Genomic DNA, 15,170 nt, shown 5'->3' on the forward strand with positions numbered 1-15,170 from the left:
TCAGTTGTCAGTTGCCCCATCTGGGTCAGCAGGGGTCCAATGTTGCCCCTGCTTTTCCTCCGGCTCCCCACATATCTGAAAAAGGACTTCTTATTGTCCTTGATGCTCAAAGCTAGCTGGAGTTCAGTTGCAGCCTTGGCTTTCCTGGTCTGCTCCCTACAGGACCGGACCAGTGCAGAATAATCCTCCTTGGAGGTGACTCCCATCCTCCACCCTTTGTAGGCCTTTCTTTTTAGCCTCAGGAGATCTGCTAGGTCCCTGGAGAGCCAGGGGGGCTGCTGTGCCCTCTTGCTGCCTTTCCTCCGAGATGGAATAGACTTAGTTTGTGCATTGAGGATCGCTCCCTTGAGGAGCAACCACTCCTCTTGAACTCCCCTCTCCCTGTGGTCACGGTCCCTTAGGGCCTCACTGACAAGCCTCCTGAGCTTGTCAAAGTCGGCTTTCCTGAAGTCAAGGACTTGCGCGTTGCTGACCGACTTGCCAGCTTTTCGGCGGATGGTGAAGGTGATCATGGTCGCTGTCACCCAGCTTCCCTTCGATCACTAGGTCGCCGACTAGGTCATCCCCAGTAGCCAGTACCAGGTCGAGCAGCGCTTTGCCTCTCGTTGGCCCATAGACTTCTTGAGTCAGGTAGAGGTCATCCACGCACGAGAGGAAGCTCTGCGACCGCTCAGATTTTGCTGAGCGATCCTCCCACGAGATGTCTGGGTAATTGAAGTCACCCATGACAACCATGGTCCTGGAGCAAGCTGCCTCAGCCAGTTCCTGGGCAAACTCCTGGTCAAGCTCAGGACTTTGGGTGGGAGGTCTGTAATAGACTCCCACCATTGTGTCCCCTGTGCCGTGTTCCCCACGGATTTTAACCCAGAGGGTCTCCAGCCGTCCACCCTGGTCGCCAATATCGGCTTGCAGGGATGTGTAGTTTTCCTTAACATAGAGAGCTACCCCCCCCGCCCCTTTTCTCTACACGATCCCTCCTGTACCGGGTATAGCCATCTATCCCCGTGGTCCAGTCATGGGTGGAGTCCCACCAGGTCTCCGTTATCCCTATGACATCGTAATTGTTTGCACTGAGCATGAGGATGAGCTCCTCCTGCTTATTCCCCAAGCTCCTGGCATTAGTGTACAGGCAGGCAAGTGCCCCCTGGGGGGCTCCTTCCTTGCACACAGATTTTACCAGGGCTGGGGCAGGGGTGGGCTCCCTGAAGCGCCGTGATCTGCTGGCTTTGCAAGGGTTGCTCAGCGGGCCAGCAGTGGTGGTAGTCCCCCCGTCCCCCAACGGGCTTAGTTTAAAGCCCGGTGGAGCAGGTCAGCCAGTCTGGCTGAGAAGAGCCTCCTCCCTAGGGGAGAGAGGTGGAGGCCATCCCTTCCCAGCAGCTCGCTGCCTCTCTCGCCAAAGAGCGGGCTGTGGTCATGAAAGCCAAAGCCTTCCTGACGACACCAGCGCTGCAGTCTTTGGTTGACCACATAGATCCTCCTGTCCCTTCTCAGCCCATAGCCTGAGACTGGGAGGATCGACAAGAACACTACCTGTGCCCCCAGACCCTTAAGCCCCGCTCCCAAATCCCTGTAGCGCCTCATGACCTGGCTGGGAGTGCTCCGAGCAGTGTCATTGGTGCCCACATGAATAAGGAGCATGGGATAGTGGTCTGTGGGTTTAAGGAGCCTTGGGATCCTCTCCGTAATGTCCCGGATGCAGGCCCCCGGGAAGCAGCAGACTTGCCGGGCTAAGGGGTCGGGGTGGCAGATTGATGTCCATGCTGAAGTCACTATGAATCTAAACGTGTCTAAAGGATGGTTAAATTTACTTCTGTCCTTGATACCCAGAAGTGCACATTTATATTTAATCAGTTTACAGCACAAAGCCCAACCTACTGTTTTTGCAGAGATGCATTGTTCATGAAAACTAACAAAGCAAACTTGCATGCCATGCCATTTTACAAAAATGAAAGTGTTGAGTAGGAAGGAACAAAGCTGTTGTAAAGGAAAAAAATATCAAACACTGTTTAAGCACGAGTGCCCTACATTTTGTAACAACAAAGATGTAACCATTTCTGCTAAATGACTTGCAATTACATTGCACCATATTTTTGTTCATCTGTATTATCCACCTCTGGAAACAATGTCTTTATAGGCACACTAACATAAGCACTATCTAAAAATAATCAATACTTCTGTTAACTGAGATTTTTTTTAAAAAGATATTTTAAATCTAATTTACTTTCCATTATTTGAGCTTAGAGTTTATTTTGCCTGTCATTCAGTTTAGATGATGAAGAGAGACTTCCTGGGTTTATACCTCTAGAATCATGCTGTTATTGTTTGAATTCACAACACAGAAGAAGAGGGTTTAAATAGCAATCATCCTCTAATAAAAGTCACTTGAAACTGCTTTTTTAGGTTCCATGGTTGACTTTCACATCAAATTTACCAAATTTACATGGGGAAAAAAAATGTATTTCCAAAGGTCAGCAGTACAATCTCAACCTGGAATCTCAAACAAGCTGAGCTCTTTCTGGCTCTGATACCATCAATAATGAAAATGTACAATTTAAATTTAAGTAATCGTTTTATGTAGAGGTCATTTGAGCTGTCAAGAGTTTTTCCATCCATGTGGTTCCCAGTGAATGTTGAAAGTCTCAGTAAAATGAACAGGTCAGACTGTAAGTGTATCTTTTGATTAAGCAGAAGCCATTTTTGCACTTATCTTTGAAGAAGCTTAAAAATACGTCAACAACTATATGTTTAGAACAACCTACCAACATGCCTCATCCATTTTATTCTTCCATTAACACTTGTTGTTTGTGGAAACTATACAGTTATACAGACCAGCTTATTGGTTACTATTCGCAACAGAGTATCCAAAAAATTACTTACCCACAAATCCTTCTTCTCCAACTAGTTTAAGGGCAATTTTGTCTGACAAAACAGAAGAATTCCCATGTGCAATATTGGCAAAAGGTCCAGCATGCACAAATACAGGAGTCCCCTGACAAATATGAAAAAAAATAGTTAATATGTATGAATAATGTAACAGCCAGAAAAGGGAACTAATTCTACAGATCAACTTAGAGACCAAAAACCCTTCTGTCTAGGTACTGCACTAACTGGAAACTTGTCTGACTTAAAGAGAGGTAAAAGTAACTGGTAATTTGTTTTTTGTTTTTTTTTAAACTTTTAGTGACATGTTAGGGCCATAACTGCATTCACAGAAGAGCCTAGATATTACAAAAAATGATCTACAGCAAAAGCTCCGTTATCTGACACCCATGGGAAATGGGGGGTGCCAGATAACCAAATGTGTCGGTTATCTGAGAGGTGTCTTTGCCTGGTCAGGAAAAGACATCCCTCCCGCTGTGTCCACATCTCAGATTAACTGTGCTGTCCCTCCCGCCCCTCCCCTGGTGTCAGTGTGCTGGGGGAAAGGGGGGGGGGGGGAGGGCGGCTCCGCGCAGACTGCTTTACCCCGCACAGGCTGCTTTCCCCCAGCTGTGAGATTTGACAAAACTGAAAGTCCCACTTCTGGCTTCCCTTTTGTCACGTCAACCGGCATGCCGGTTAATAGAGCAAGCCAGTTAATGAAGTGCTGGTTAACGTGGCTTTTACTATAAACCAATAGCAGAAATCAGAACTATTGAATGACAGTAATTCAAACTACACAGCAGCATATTCCACAGATTTCTACACATGGTTCCTTACATTACTATAGTATTCTAGAAGCCCCAACTGTCTCTGTTACGTTTGGTTAAACAAATAGGGGCATAGAGGGAAGAGAACTCTTCCGTCTCAAAGAGCTGAAAATCTAAATAATGAAATGAGGTGAATGTAGGCACAGAGGGGAGTAATAAGGAAAGAAGAATGTCATCGGTCAGACCGATAAAGACCAAGAATACAGTATTCCAACTGCCTTTCTGTTTACAAGGGTTATTTTTGGAGGCATCAAAGGAAAAGAGTTTTAAGGAAGGAATTCATAAAATAAAACAAAAAGGAAGGGAAGTGTATTAACAAAAAATGTTGGTCTGAATCAGTATCTGAGCAGAATGCGTGCATGATAAAATATTTTATCTAATATATTTTAATTCTCAAATAGAAAGGGATGCAATTTCAGCCCTTTGGCTGTAAAACATAAACATTGTTTTATTTTTTTGTATTAAAATACGGTAACGCTTTCAAGATATTCTAGTTGGAGACAGTAAGTAAACAGCCTTAGATTATCTAGAAGATAAAGCTGATTGCTCCTTATATTTTTATTTTTGAGAAATAGCTTAATAATTTGATATGCAAAAGAATCAACTCCTAAGATTTCCATATTCTTTACAGAACGCCATAACAATTTAGTTAGGGTGGTGAAACAGTAAAGTTACCAAAATTAACTTAAATCTTCCTTATACCATTTAAAAAGCTTCAGTACTTAATAAAGGAAAAGACTACTTCAGGGGGAACCAGTAAAAGCAGATGACTCGGCATTTTAAAATTACTTTATTTAAGCAACCTATTTTAGTTCATCCCTTTCATAGAATATCAACCACAATAAACTAAATCTTGTATCTTCTCAATCTGTGAAAGAAACATTACCCTTTTTGTTTAGAAGAGATACAGTAGCATTTAAGACTCTTACATATTAAGCTTCAGGGTTCATATATCTTCTGAAGTGAGCTCTTGCTGTCAAAATCTTATACATCTTTAATTCAGTTGTCTACCCTGTGATCTGCCTGAACCTCATACTAACAGTGCTAACTACACCGCTGTGGTTTTATCAATGTTAGGAAAAAGAAGTGTGCATGGGACTGTATATGGAAGGGATGCTACCTAGAAGACAAATTTTCATGAACCAGCTAATGGCTACCCCGCCCTGCCATTCATATTTTGAAAATGAAAGAGTGGAACAAAAAAAAGCAGAAAGAAAAAGTGAAACAAAAATCATGCCCCGAAACAAGAAGAATTATATTATCATCACTACTATACTGCTGACCCAGTGTATCATGCAGGGACTACAGCAGTGAAATGCTTGTTAGCGTTTTAGACATTTAGGGAAAAAAAAATCTTAAATAAAAAAAAATCAATGCAGAGGAAACCTGTATATTCCAGTTTAGTTTCCAAACGTCCTCAGCCTCAGTATTCTCTTGTTTTTAAAGAATGACGTACGAGAGAACTTCAGGTTGCCCTGGCTGTTTCCTATTCCAGCTGTGGTGGCGGGCATCAGAAAGACTTTCAAGGGCAAGATGATGGATGGATCACCACGAGAAGAATCCACATGGGACACTGTCAACTTTTGGAAGATGCTCATGCTAGCATAGGTTCATTGACTAGCAGAAGTCAGCATGGGGCCTTTTAGAATTTTGGATAGCATTGGGCAAGACAGGGTGGCTGTACATTTGGATGGTACTCTGAAACAGTGAGTGGCCAGGTGGACTTGGTTCAAATTAAAGGAGTGCCAATAGCACCCTACCTTCAGCAAATAATCAAGGATCTTCAGTACTGCGATGAAAGGCAGTCCATAACCACCACCATTTCTACTTAGCAATTAGCTCTTCTGGTGAAATTTTTCATATCCTTTATCAGGATTTTGTGATTTTGTAGGTTGCATTCCCTTTCTGTAGTACTTAACCAGACCATCAACTGCTGAGGCTGTGGGCCTGATGGAAGAACTAACCATGGTCTGAGACAGAAAGTTCGATGGTCAGGACATCAGATAATTGGCTGCAAGGACATCTGTATCAGGTTGGTCATCCAAAACTCAGCCATTAGGGCTGATGAGCATGACCTGATTCTGCTGGCATTGACAACTGGTCTGGGAATAAGTGGATGTGTGTAGAGGAAGACTTAAGCAGAAGGAAAGTTTCCAGCAGTGACTTCTTGAAAAGGAATCTGTGGACACAGAATGTTGCTCCTCAGGCCCCTCAATGGGTCTCTGACAAATGTGCTGGCTCCTTTGCAAACACATAGTGCTGTGCAAGGCTTCCGACAGAGCTTCGGATCCAGAGAAGCTTTGGATGCTTCGGTGTCCGAAGCAGCACGTCCAGATCAAAGCACTGGCTTTGTTAGGCTTCCCAAAGCGGTTCAGAGCTCCCAAAGCGCTTTAGAAAAGCTTCGGAGCTGCTTTGGAGATCCAGCCATAGGGTATAATGGGGAATCAATGAAATACCTATAACTTTGTTGTTTTTTGTCTGATTTAGATGAAACTTGCAGGGGTGGTAGTCTCTGCTGAGAGCATGACACCTGTGAAGTTTCAAGAAGGTTGGTGCAGGGGTTCAGGGGGAATTGCACCTCAAATTCTTGAAAGCAAAACTGATGTCACATGTGTTACATCACAGGGGGGTAAAAACTGCAGGCGAAGTAGCCCCTGGTGAGGCCACGAAGCCTGCCAAGTTTCAAGAAGATCAGTGCAGGGGGTTGGGGGGAATTGCATCCCAAATTCTTGAAAGCAAAACTCATGTCACATCTATGTGTTACACCACAGGGGGGTGAAAACTGCAGGAGTGGTGGCTCCTGGTGAGGCCACGAAACCTGACAAGTTTCAAGAATATCGGTGCAGGGGTATGGGGGGAACTGCCCCTCAAGCTGTGGACAAGCAAAACTCGTGCCATGGGTGACATAGTGTGTATTAAGGCACAGCGGGCTAAAAGCTGCAGGGATGGTGGCCCCTGCTGTGGCCACAAAGCCTGCCAGCTGTCGAGGAGATCGGTGCAGGGGGGTTCTGGGGCCCTGCACCTCTAGCTGCTGACAGACAAAACTCATGACATGGCTGCTTGTGCAACTGTGTCTGTCTTGGGACCTAGGAGACCTACTGCAGCCTGGCTGCTAAGCTACTGTGTTACCAGTTACCAATCAATCATGATTCACTCAGGGACCAGCTCAATACATAGTAGCTAGCTAATGTAGCCAGTAAATTATGATCAATTAACACCTACAAAAGCAGAGACTAAGGAGAGGAATAATCAATACAGACAGTCAGTTGCACAAGCACCCATGTCATCAGTTTTGTCGGTCAGCAGCTAGGGGTGCAGGGCCCCAGAACCCCCCCGTACCGATCTCCTCGACAGCTGGCAGGCTTCGTGGCCTCAGCAGGGGCCACCATCCCTGCAGCTTTCACCCTGCTGCGCCTTAACACACGAAGTATCACCCATGTCACGAGTTTTGCTTGTCCGCAGCTTGAGGTGCAGTTGCCTCCAAACCCCTGCACCGATCGTCTTGAAACTTGGCAGGCTTTTTGGCCTTACCAGGAGCCACCAGCCCCACAGTTTTGACCCCCCGTGTTGTAACACACACACCTGACATGAGTTTTGCTTTCAAGAACTTGGGGTACAGTTGCCCCCAAACCCCTGCACCAATCTTCTTGAAACTTGGCAAACTTCATGCTCTCAGCAGGGGCTACCATCCCTGCAAGTTTCATCCAGATCGTACAAAGAACAACAAAGTTACAGATATTTAATTGATTCCCCATTACACCCTATGGTCTGATCTCCGAGGTGGCTCCAAAGCTTCAGAGCTGCTTCGGCCAGATCGAAGCAGGAACCTGGTCCGGAGCTCTAGATCAGATCCCTGGCATCCGAAGCAGCCGGATCGGATCACTGCCGACTCACAGAGGCTTACAAACACGTTTATCAGTGGTGTCCCCACTGATGGAGAACATCAAGCTTGTGATAGGTGTTCCCTATAGGAATCAGTCTGTGGTTGGTGATGAATTACCTGCTCAAGACCATTGCCAGGTCACTGCTGACTGCTGGAGGAAGTATAAAGCTATCAAGGTTATGCCAGCCCAATGATACCATTCCAAGAACTTGATGGCTTCTCTGCAGGAGGGGGAGAGAGAAAAAGCATGGGGCCCCCCTTGTCCATTTTAGTGCATGGCTAAGGTATTATCTGTCAATATGTATGGTACAGAATGTTACAGAACAGAGAGAAACATCATACATGCTAAGAGGCTTATGTGTAGCTTGCATCCTGTGAGAACTAGACCTCTTGTATCTCTGGATAGCTTGGAGGTAGATACTTCTTGTATCCTTGGATAAGGCAATTCATCTGTGACCAGTGTGTCACACTGTGACACTGATCAAAATGGTACCTTTTTGGATGATGCTAGTCTATAGCCACTGCTCGCCGTCAGAAGGTTTATGGCAGTACTATGATTCTTCCGTTTGTTAGTGCAAGAGAACAAACTGATCAGAGCAAAGACTGCAGTGGTCTCAAAGTCTGGTAAATGGCATCATATATTTGCATGTGTGGACACAAGGTTTAACAACAAAAGGTAAGGCTATTTATTATCACTAACTGTGATCTAGTGGAATGTCTTTGAAGAGTAAATTTATGCTGCTGCAGCTTCTGTTAACTTTATCATATAAGATATAAATAACATACATGTCCCTTAAGTTAAGAGCCATGAACCAGTCCCAAGTCTGAACGAGGGGGGAAAGATGGAGGCAAGTGCTGCTCTTCTGGATCTGGAGTGTTTCATAGTATTTGTTCAGTCTCTTTCAGATAGGAGAAAAAGTCCCTTTTCTTTAGAAGAAGCCTCTTCCCTCTACTTGTGAAGGATCTCTTTCATGGCTCATGGACAAAGCAAATAAGGACTCTTTTTGCAGTAAACAAGGAACAAAAATACATTGGATAACAATAATATCTACACCAGGGGTTGGCAACATTTTTGACACCCACAACGTTGGCTTGTAAGCATTACAGGGTACCATCTCCAGGGAAGCCGTAAAGCCCCTGGAGACAAAAACATTTTTGTACCCTGCTCTACAGGGAGTCTGCCCTGCTCTTACCCATCATGTCTTGATGTTAATTGGTATAAAGAATAAGAGAAGATGCCCTGGTCTTATGATGACCATGAGGTTTGTGGTCAAGGTCTTATGGGCCAATTGTGCATCTTCATTCTGCCCCTACACCATACCTTAAGCCTCACAGATGTCATCCTCATTGATGTTTTTTCTCTTACAGCCCTTCTCTGGGCCCTCAGACCCCTGAGCCCCACTCAGCCTGACTATGGGCCCTCAGACCCCTCAATCTCTTGGCTCAGACCCTCCCTGGGCTGCTGGACCCCTCGGTCCCCCCTTTTGGCCTGTCTCTGGGTTGTTAGACCCCTTTGGTCTCTCATCTGGCCTATCAGACCCCTTAGACTATCACGCCTTTCTGGGCTGCTGGGTCCTCGGTTTCTCACCTGGCCCCTCTCTGGGCTGCCAGACCCCTTTGGTCTCTTCCTGGATCCTTACGGTCCCACGGTTTTCCCCAACCACTCTCTAGGGCTATAGACCCTTATGGTCCCACACTATTCCCGGCCCCTTCCTGGGCCTCTGGACCCTTCTGGTCCCACTCTCTCAGCTCTTCCTGGGCCTTTGGGCCCTTCTGGTGCCCCTCTTTCCTCTGTCCCAGCCCAGCCCCTGGCTTCTTCACTTTTCTTTTGGTCCTTGTCTTTCTCGGCCCCTGCCTGGGCCTTTGGAACTATGTGGTCTTGCCCTTGCTCTTATTTCCGGGTCAGCTCCCCTAGCTTTTCCCCGCCAATGGGTAACCGGCAAGGCAGTGGAGGCTGGGGTTATGGGGCACCCCAGACTGGCCCTTCCCTGGGGTTTGGCCCTTTCTAGGGGCTTTCTCTTGGGGCTGCTCCACTGTGAGCAGTCCCACCACGGTGACCCTAAACCCCAGTAGGGTACAACTTTCAGTTATACCCAGGACTGACCTCCCAGCTGTCCTGCCCCAATCATCGTTACCCCTCTGGGGCTCAGTCGTTCTCCTCCAGGCCTCCTGGCCCTGGCTTGTTCTCTCTTTGACCCTCCTTCACTTCCGATGGCCACATCACAGCCATCACCATTCTGAGCCTCAGTTTCTCTGACCTCTTCCTCTTCGGCAATGGTCCCATCTGGACCTTTGGCCTATCCTAGGCTCTGGCCTCACCTTGGGCCCGTTGAGCACTCTGGGCCCCTCTCTGGCTCTGGCAATCTTTCACTGTGGCCACCTCCAGCCCTGGGCCCCTCCCAGGGTCTTGGCCCCCTTGACAAGCCGGCAAGATTATCTGGGTCACTCATTCCACAGCTGTTTCTCTTGACTCCTCCTGACCTTCATATAGTCGTGACTTGGCCATCTTCATTCTGGGCTGCAGGACCATTGATCCCCTTCCTCTCTGGTACTGGTTTCCATCAATCTGTGGCCTACCCTAGGTCCTGGCCCCACCTCGGGCCAGTGGAGAACTCCAGTCCCCTCTCTGACTCCTGTCCAATTGGTGAAGAACTCAATTTCCTCAAAGTCTGCTATATTCACCTGGATTTCCTTCAAAATAACAGGTGCCTTTTTAAAGCAGAGTCTTGATGCATGCCTGTCAGTCACATTTCTACTATTTCTAATGGGACAAGCATTTTCTGCTTGATGATTCAAAGACAGGAGAGAGAAGCACATCTCTAGGAGCATCAGTACCTTTGGATTTCGGTCCAGTGCCAGGGTCTTCAAGCAAAGGTGCCTCTTACAAAGCTAAGATTAAGTGTGTCGGTAATAGATTAGCCATTGGTACCAATGCTAGTCTCCCAGTCTTTTGTACTGCCTTCTTAGATAGTATTTTCCTTCCATCCCTCAATATCAAAGGGATTTGAAACATCTGTTTCTAAAGAAGAAAGAGAAACAAGGGATGTTGGATCCCTAGTTTCCCCAGGGCAGTAAGAGAAACAAGGGATGACTGTGGCTCTGCTCCCCTTTGTGGCCTTGAATGGAAACATGAAGTAGCCTAGGGCATGTGTGTTGCTCAAGGACACTTCTATGCAAGAAAGTTCTGAGACTGGAGGCTATGGGATCTACAGAGACAAACAAGAAAGCTCAACCTTTTTTCATAGGGAAGGTAATGCCTTACAAAGAGTTAAAGGGAGAAGAATTTGTGCTTGGGTAGATTACTGATAAGTTCGCACTGGAATTTATATGAATACAAAGGGGCACAAGAATCTGCCAATGAGGATCTGATTGCAAGACTGGGAACTAAGGCACTCTACTCTTTAGTACTAGATTTGGTTGATTTTTAAAAATTATGTTGCGGTATAAGCTTCAGGAGAAACTATCCCTGGATATTAAAATGGTATTGAAACCACATTATCAGTAGTGTTGATAGATGTTTCAGTTGTTGTATCAACTGGGTCAGAAAGAGTAAACTACATAAAAGCAGAAATCAGTATGGTTTAGAAATGTGAATAAAAAAAAAATATACTGAAAAACAGCTGAAAAGTAAAAGCATATTGCTCCCATAGCCAAAAGCCCATCAATCAAATTAAACCATGCTGACATTTATAATTTTCTATTAAAATAAAGCAAAACCACAGCTTTTCACACAATGCCATTTCCCAACAGATATATACATGGCTAATAGAATGACATAGGCTAGTCAGCAGAATCGAAAGCTACGCTGTGTCAAATGCTTTAATGTACACAAAAGTTTGTCAATAATAGAAATTTAGTGCCCCGACGTCTGACAATATTTTTTTTTTTTGTTTGTTTCTAAGCGATCTGCTATTTGTGTTACTGGATGTTATGCTGTACACTGAAACGCGTGCAAACTTTTCTTTTTAAAATACAGCCACATGAGAGAAAGAGCTTTGCAAAAGAAACCAATTAATCTAAGAGAAGGTTGGCTACAATCAAAAGCACATCATAATTTAAACCCTATTTTTGCACCATAATATACCATGGGTGAAACAAAAATTTGTTATACCAAATTTTCCCCTTTAAGTAATAATACAAACCTGCACCCAGCAAGTGAAAATGTTGCTAACGCTTTGAAAGCTCATGGGCAACATAGGAAATTTTTATCAACCGAGGACTCTACTACTACCTCTCTGTAGCTACCAACTTGTTCAGGGCAAAAGGAGTTGTCTATATCAACACTGTTTAAATATTTTGGAACACGAGCTTTTCAAAAATATAAATCTGTTTTCAGACTTAAAAGTAAACTAAACTACTCCCTTGCATGTGGTACACATATTTCTAATATGACCAAAAATATTTTTTCAACCAAAAGTGTTTCTAGTAGAGTTGAATGAATACTTCACAACTAATAAATCAAATTTTGGGTGTCCATTACAATTTTCTAAAAATACAGCCATTATTATTATTTTTTAAACTCTCTCATTGTAGCATGGTGAGAATGGAACAAGGTAAGCAAAGTAAGCTATGGATGAGAGGTAAGACAGGTCTTCTAGTTTGTTCCAGCAGCAGTGCAACAATAATGCATTATAGTTAGCTCAGAACTCATGGTAGAGCTCAAAAGATTCATGCAGAGGAAAAGTGAGGAGACAAACATGATTGAAAGTAATTAGTTATATATTTAAATGAATAGTTGTGAAAATGTTCTTGCAGTGCTCAGCCTGATTTGAACAATATTATTTAGGGCACAACCTTCTATAGCTAGAACAGTGACAAGTATAACACAGAACTTTAAAACAAGGAAAACAGGAAAACCCCCAGAAGATTAATACACTGGACTCACCTCTAATGTCTGCATTAGTGTTGGTTTAATTGCATCCTTCATCAAAACTGCCAAAGCCCCTGTTACTCCCTAAAAATAAAACAATTAACATTTTAACAACATCCATGTTATGGCAATCTAAGTAGAATACTGTTTTTCCAGAGGGAGAATTGAGATAAAACTTAAGGATACTTATACCACATTCCCAGTTTTCCTGAAAAAGAAACTTTCAACTATGCTTTGCCCACCCACTCCCTTCATCACAAACCAAACCTGGAAACCACCCCCCAGATATCTCCAGGTGTGTTTCCCCACAACTGCTTTAAAGCACATTTAGAGACCAAGGTGTTGAGAATGGCTATGGGACACGGATCATAGGGAGGCTTCACTGCTGCATTTCCAGGTTTGACTGGGCAAGCAAGGTGTGGGGGAGAATGCTTGAGGGCATCCCTCCCCAGGACATGGTCTAGTCAGTGGTCTCAAGTGATGAGTTCAAGGTCATTCACAGCACAGCAAGAAGAAATGGAGAGGAAGTAGCAACTGAAGTCCATTGAGGGTAGTAAAAAGCAGGAAGACAAGTTTGTCAACAGTGCAAAACATGAAATCTGTACTTCATGTGAGATGCAATGAGGGCAGCATGGGTCTCTTGGAAGAAAGGTAGAAAAGCAAACTGCAGACTTCAGCAATTAAAACAGGTTGAAAGATGGCACCTTATTTTTAATCTCTTACATTATTTCTGCACAACACTGCACTGATAGACATGCACTAGGATAGAAAGCCATGTATAAAATAATGTCTATGAAAGACAAGTGTCTAGTAAACAGTCACTTCTCTGGGTTTAAGCAGCTTAATAGTTGCTATTACTTTACTCTGTACAGCATAAAAATTTCATTCAGTTACTTTACAGTCTACAAAAGGAGAGACGTTTTTTCATTTAACTTTTTGCAAAATTCATGCATCTTTTAAAAATAACTAACTGCGGTTCTATCACAAGACTTTTTGAATGACAAGGAGAAACTATTGAGTTAAAAAGTGACCGCATGGGCGGGCATACATTCTAAATTATTTTTGCTTTTTTTTTTTTAGACAAGAAAAAATGAGCTTAGATAGACTCAAATAATATATGGCTTAATACCACTACTTACATGTTAAAATAGGAAAACAGGAAAATGGTTAGTTCACTGTTTGATCTGTCAAGACAACTAATAAATAAGCACTATTAAATCATTTGAGATCCCACAGAAAATAGTATCTATTTGTATTGCAGAATATCACTACCTGATTTAAGAGACTACCATTAATGGTTGAATATACAAATGCTGCTTGCATTAGTGCCAAACAATGGGATATTCAATACACAGAATGGCTCAGACAGCTCTACCAGTCACCCTGAATGCCATTACTGAGAGACAATAACAGACATGTAGCAACTGTAAATGATGTTAAATTAAGTGGCAATTTTATAATTGTTGCTATAATCTGCAAATCAACTGTTTACTTGCACCACACTTAGAAATGCAAAGTACTACTCTTCTGAATAAACAATCAAATATACACATATAAACATGGAATGACTAGCTAGGCTCCAGTACTGAAGAAAGGAACGTGAGTAGTATAATATTGTCAGGGGGAAAGGGCGAATAACATCCTAGAAGGTATTGACAGGACTCTGGCATACAGGCCAGAGGAAATGATTCATCCGCTCTATTCAATACTTGTGAGGCCTCGCTTAGAGTGCTGTTCTAGGTACTTCAAGAAAGTTATGAACAAACTGAGTCCAGAGCAGAATAAAAACAATTAGATGAATAATAAACATAACAAGAAGAGATTATTAATTTAGAAGAAAAGAAGACTGAAGTGAATTTGATAACATATCAAATGCAGGAAGAGTTATAAAGAACAGTTAATTGCCATTTCCTTTTATGTTCTTAAGGTGCAGGCAGGGGAACAAGGCAAGTAGCAAAGGGCTTAACCTTCATACGTTCCCATGGGATAATTTCCTACCCCAGACTTATATTTTGTGCAGTATCTTAAAGTTAATTAATTCTACAAAAAATTATTTTTAGGACATTGTCACTGGTACCACAGTGGCACAATATCCCCAAAGAACAGCCAGCTTACATAACTGGTTTGGCGGTCTGTGGATGAAAAACTGCCATGGGTAACATGTTACAAGGCGTGAACGTGTTTTTCCATGAGATAACAACTTGACCCAAGCCCGTGTTAACATTGGGGTAACTTGCTACCCCAATGCAATTTCTGTATAAATGACAGGCCTGGAACTGTTTGGCCACTTTGGGCGCATCCAGATGAGCCCGCACGTGCCTTTTTGACCCCTGGATATCCCATTTTCTTGTTTCTGCACATACCTCTTGCAGCGACTCAAAGCAGTCTGAGATGCTGCAAGAGGCACACGCAGAAACGAGAAAATGTTCCCCGCGCTGCAAATTTGCAGCGTGGGGCCAAAATTAGACCCCTGAATATCCAGGGGTCAAAAAAACCTGCAGAGAAAAAAAAAAAAAGCGGGCCAGGGCATGGTCCTAAGGCAACCAGAGGCTGGGTCATCCACAGAGACACTCTGGCTGCCAGAGCATCTCTATGGTTGGCCCTTGCCCTGGTGCTGAAGTACACTGCCTGCCCATGCAGAGCAGGTAGTGTGCCAGCAGCAGGGAGTTGGACCCAGACTCCAGTGCTGGTAAGTAAAGGGTTTGGGGGGGGGCGGGGGGACCATGGG

At 44.0% G+C, this 15,170-nt stretch overlaps 1 protein-coding gene across 1 annotated transcript in view; it reads right to left on the reverse strand.

Annotated features, from left to right (window-relative positions):
- Positions 1-12,499, reverse strand: part of LOC102380169 (monofunctional C1-tetrahydrofolate synthase, mitochondrial-like) — a 163,744-nt gene extending 151,245 nt beyond the window's left edge. Inside the window, exons 1-2 of the mRNA XM_014520477.2 lie at positions 12,458-12,499; positions 2,878-2,989 (exon numbers count right to left, since the gene is read on the reverse strand). Of these exons, the coding sequence (XP_014375963.1) occupies positions 2,878-2,989; positions 12,458-12,499 (154 nt within the window). The remainder of the gene's footprint in view (positions 1-2,877; positions 2,990-12,457) is intronic.
- Positions 12,500-15,170: the final 2,671 nt, after the last annotated feature.

This window comes from Alligator sinensis, unplaced genomic scaffold (genome assembly GCF_000455745.1).
Source record: "Alligator sinensis unplaced genomic scaffold, ASM45574v1 scaffold1177_1, whole genome shotgun sequence".
Taxonomy (NCBI): Eukaryota; Metazoa; Chordata; order Crocodylia; family Alligatoridae; genus Alligator; species Alligator sinensis.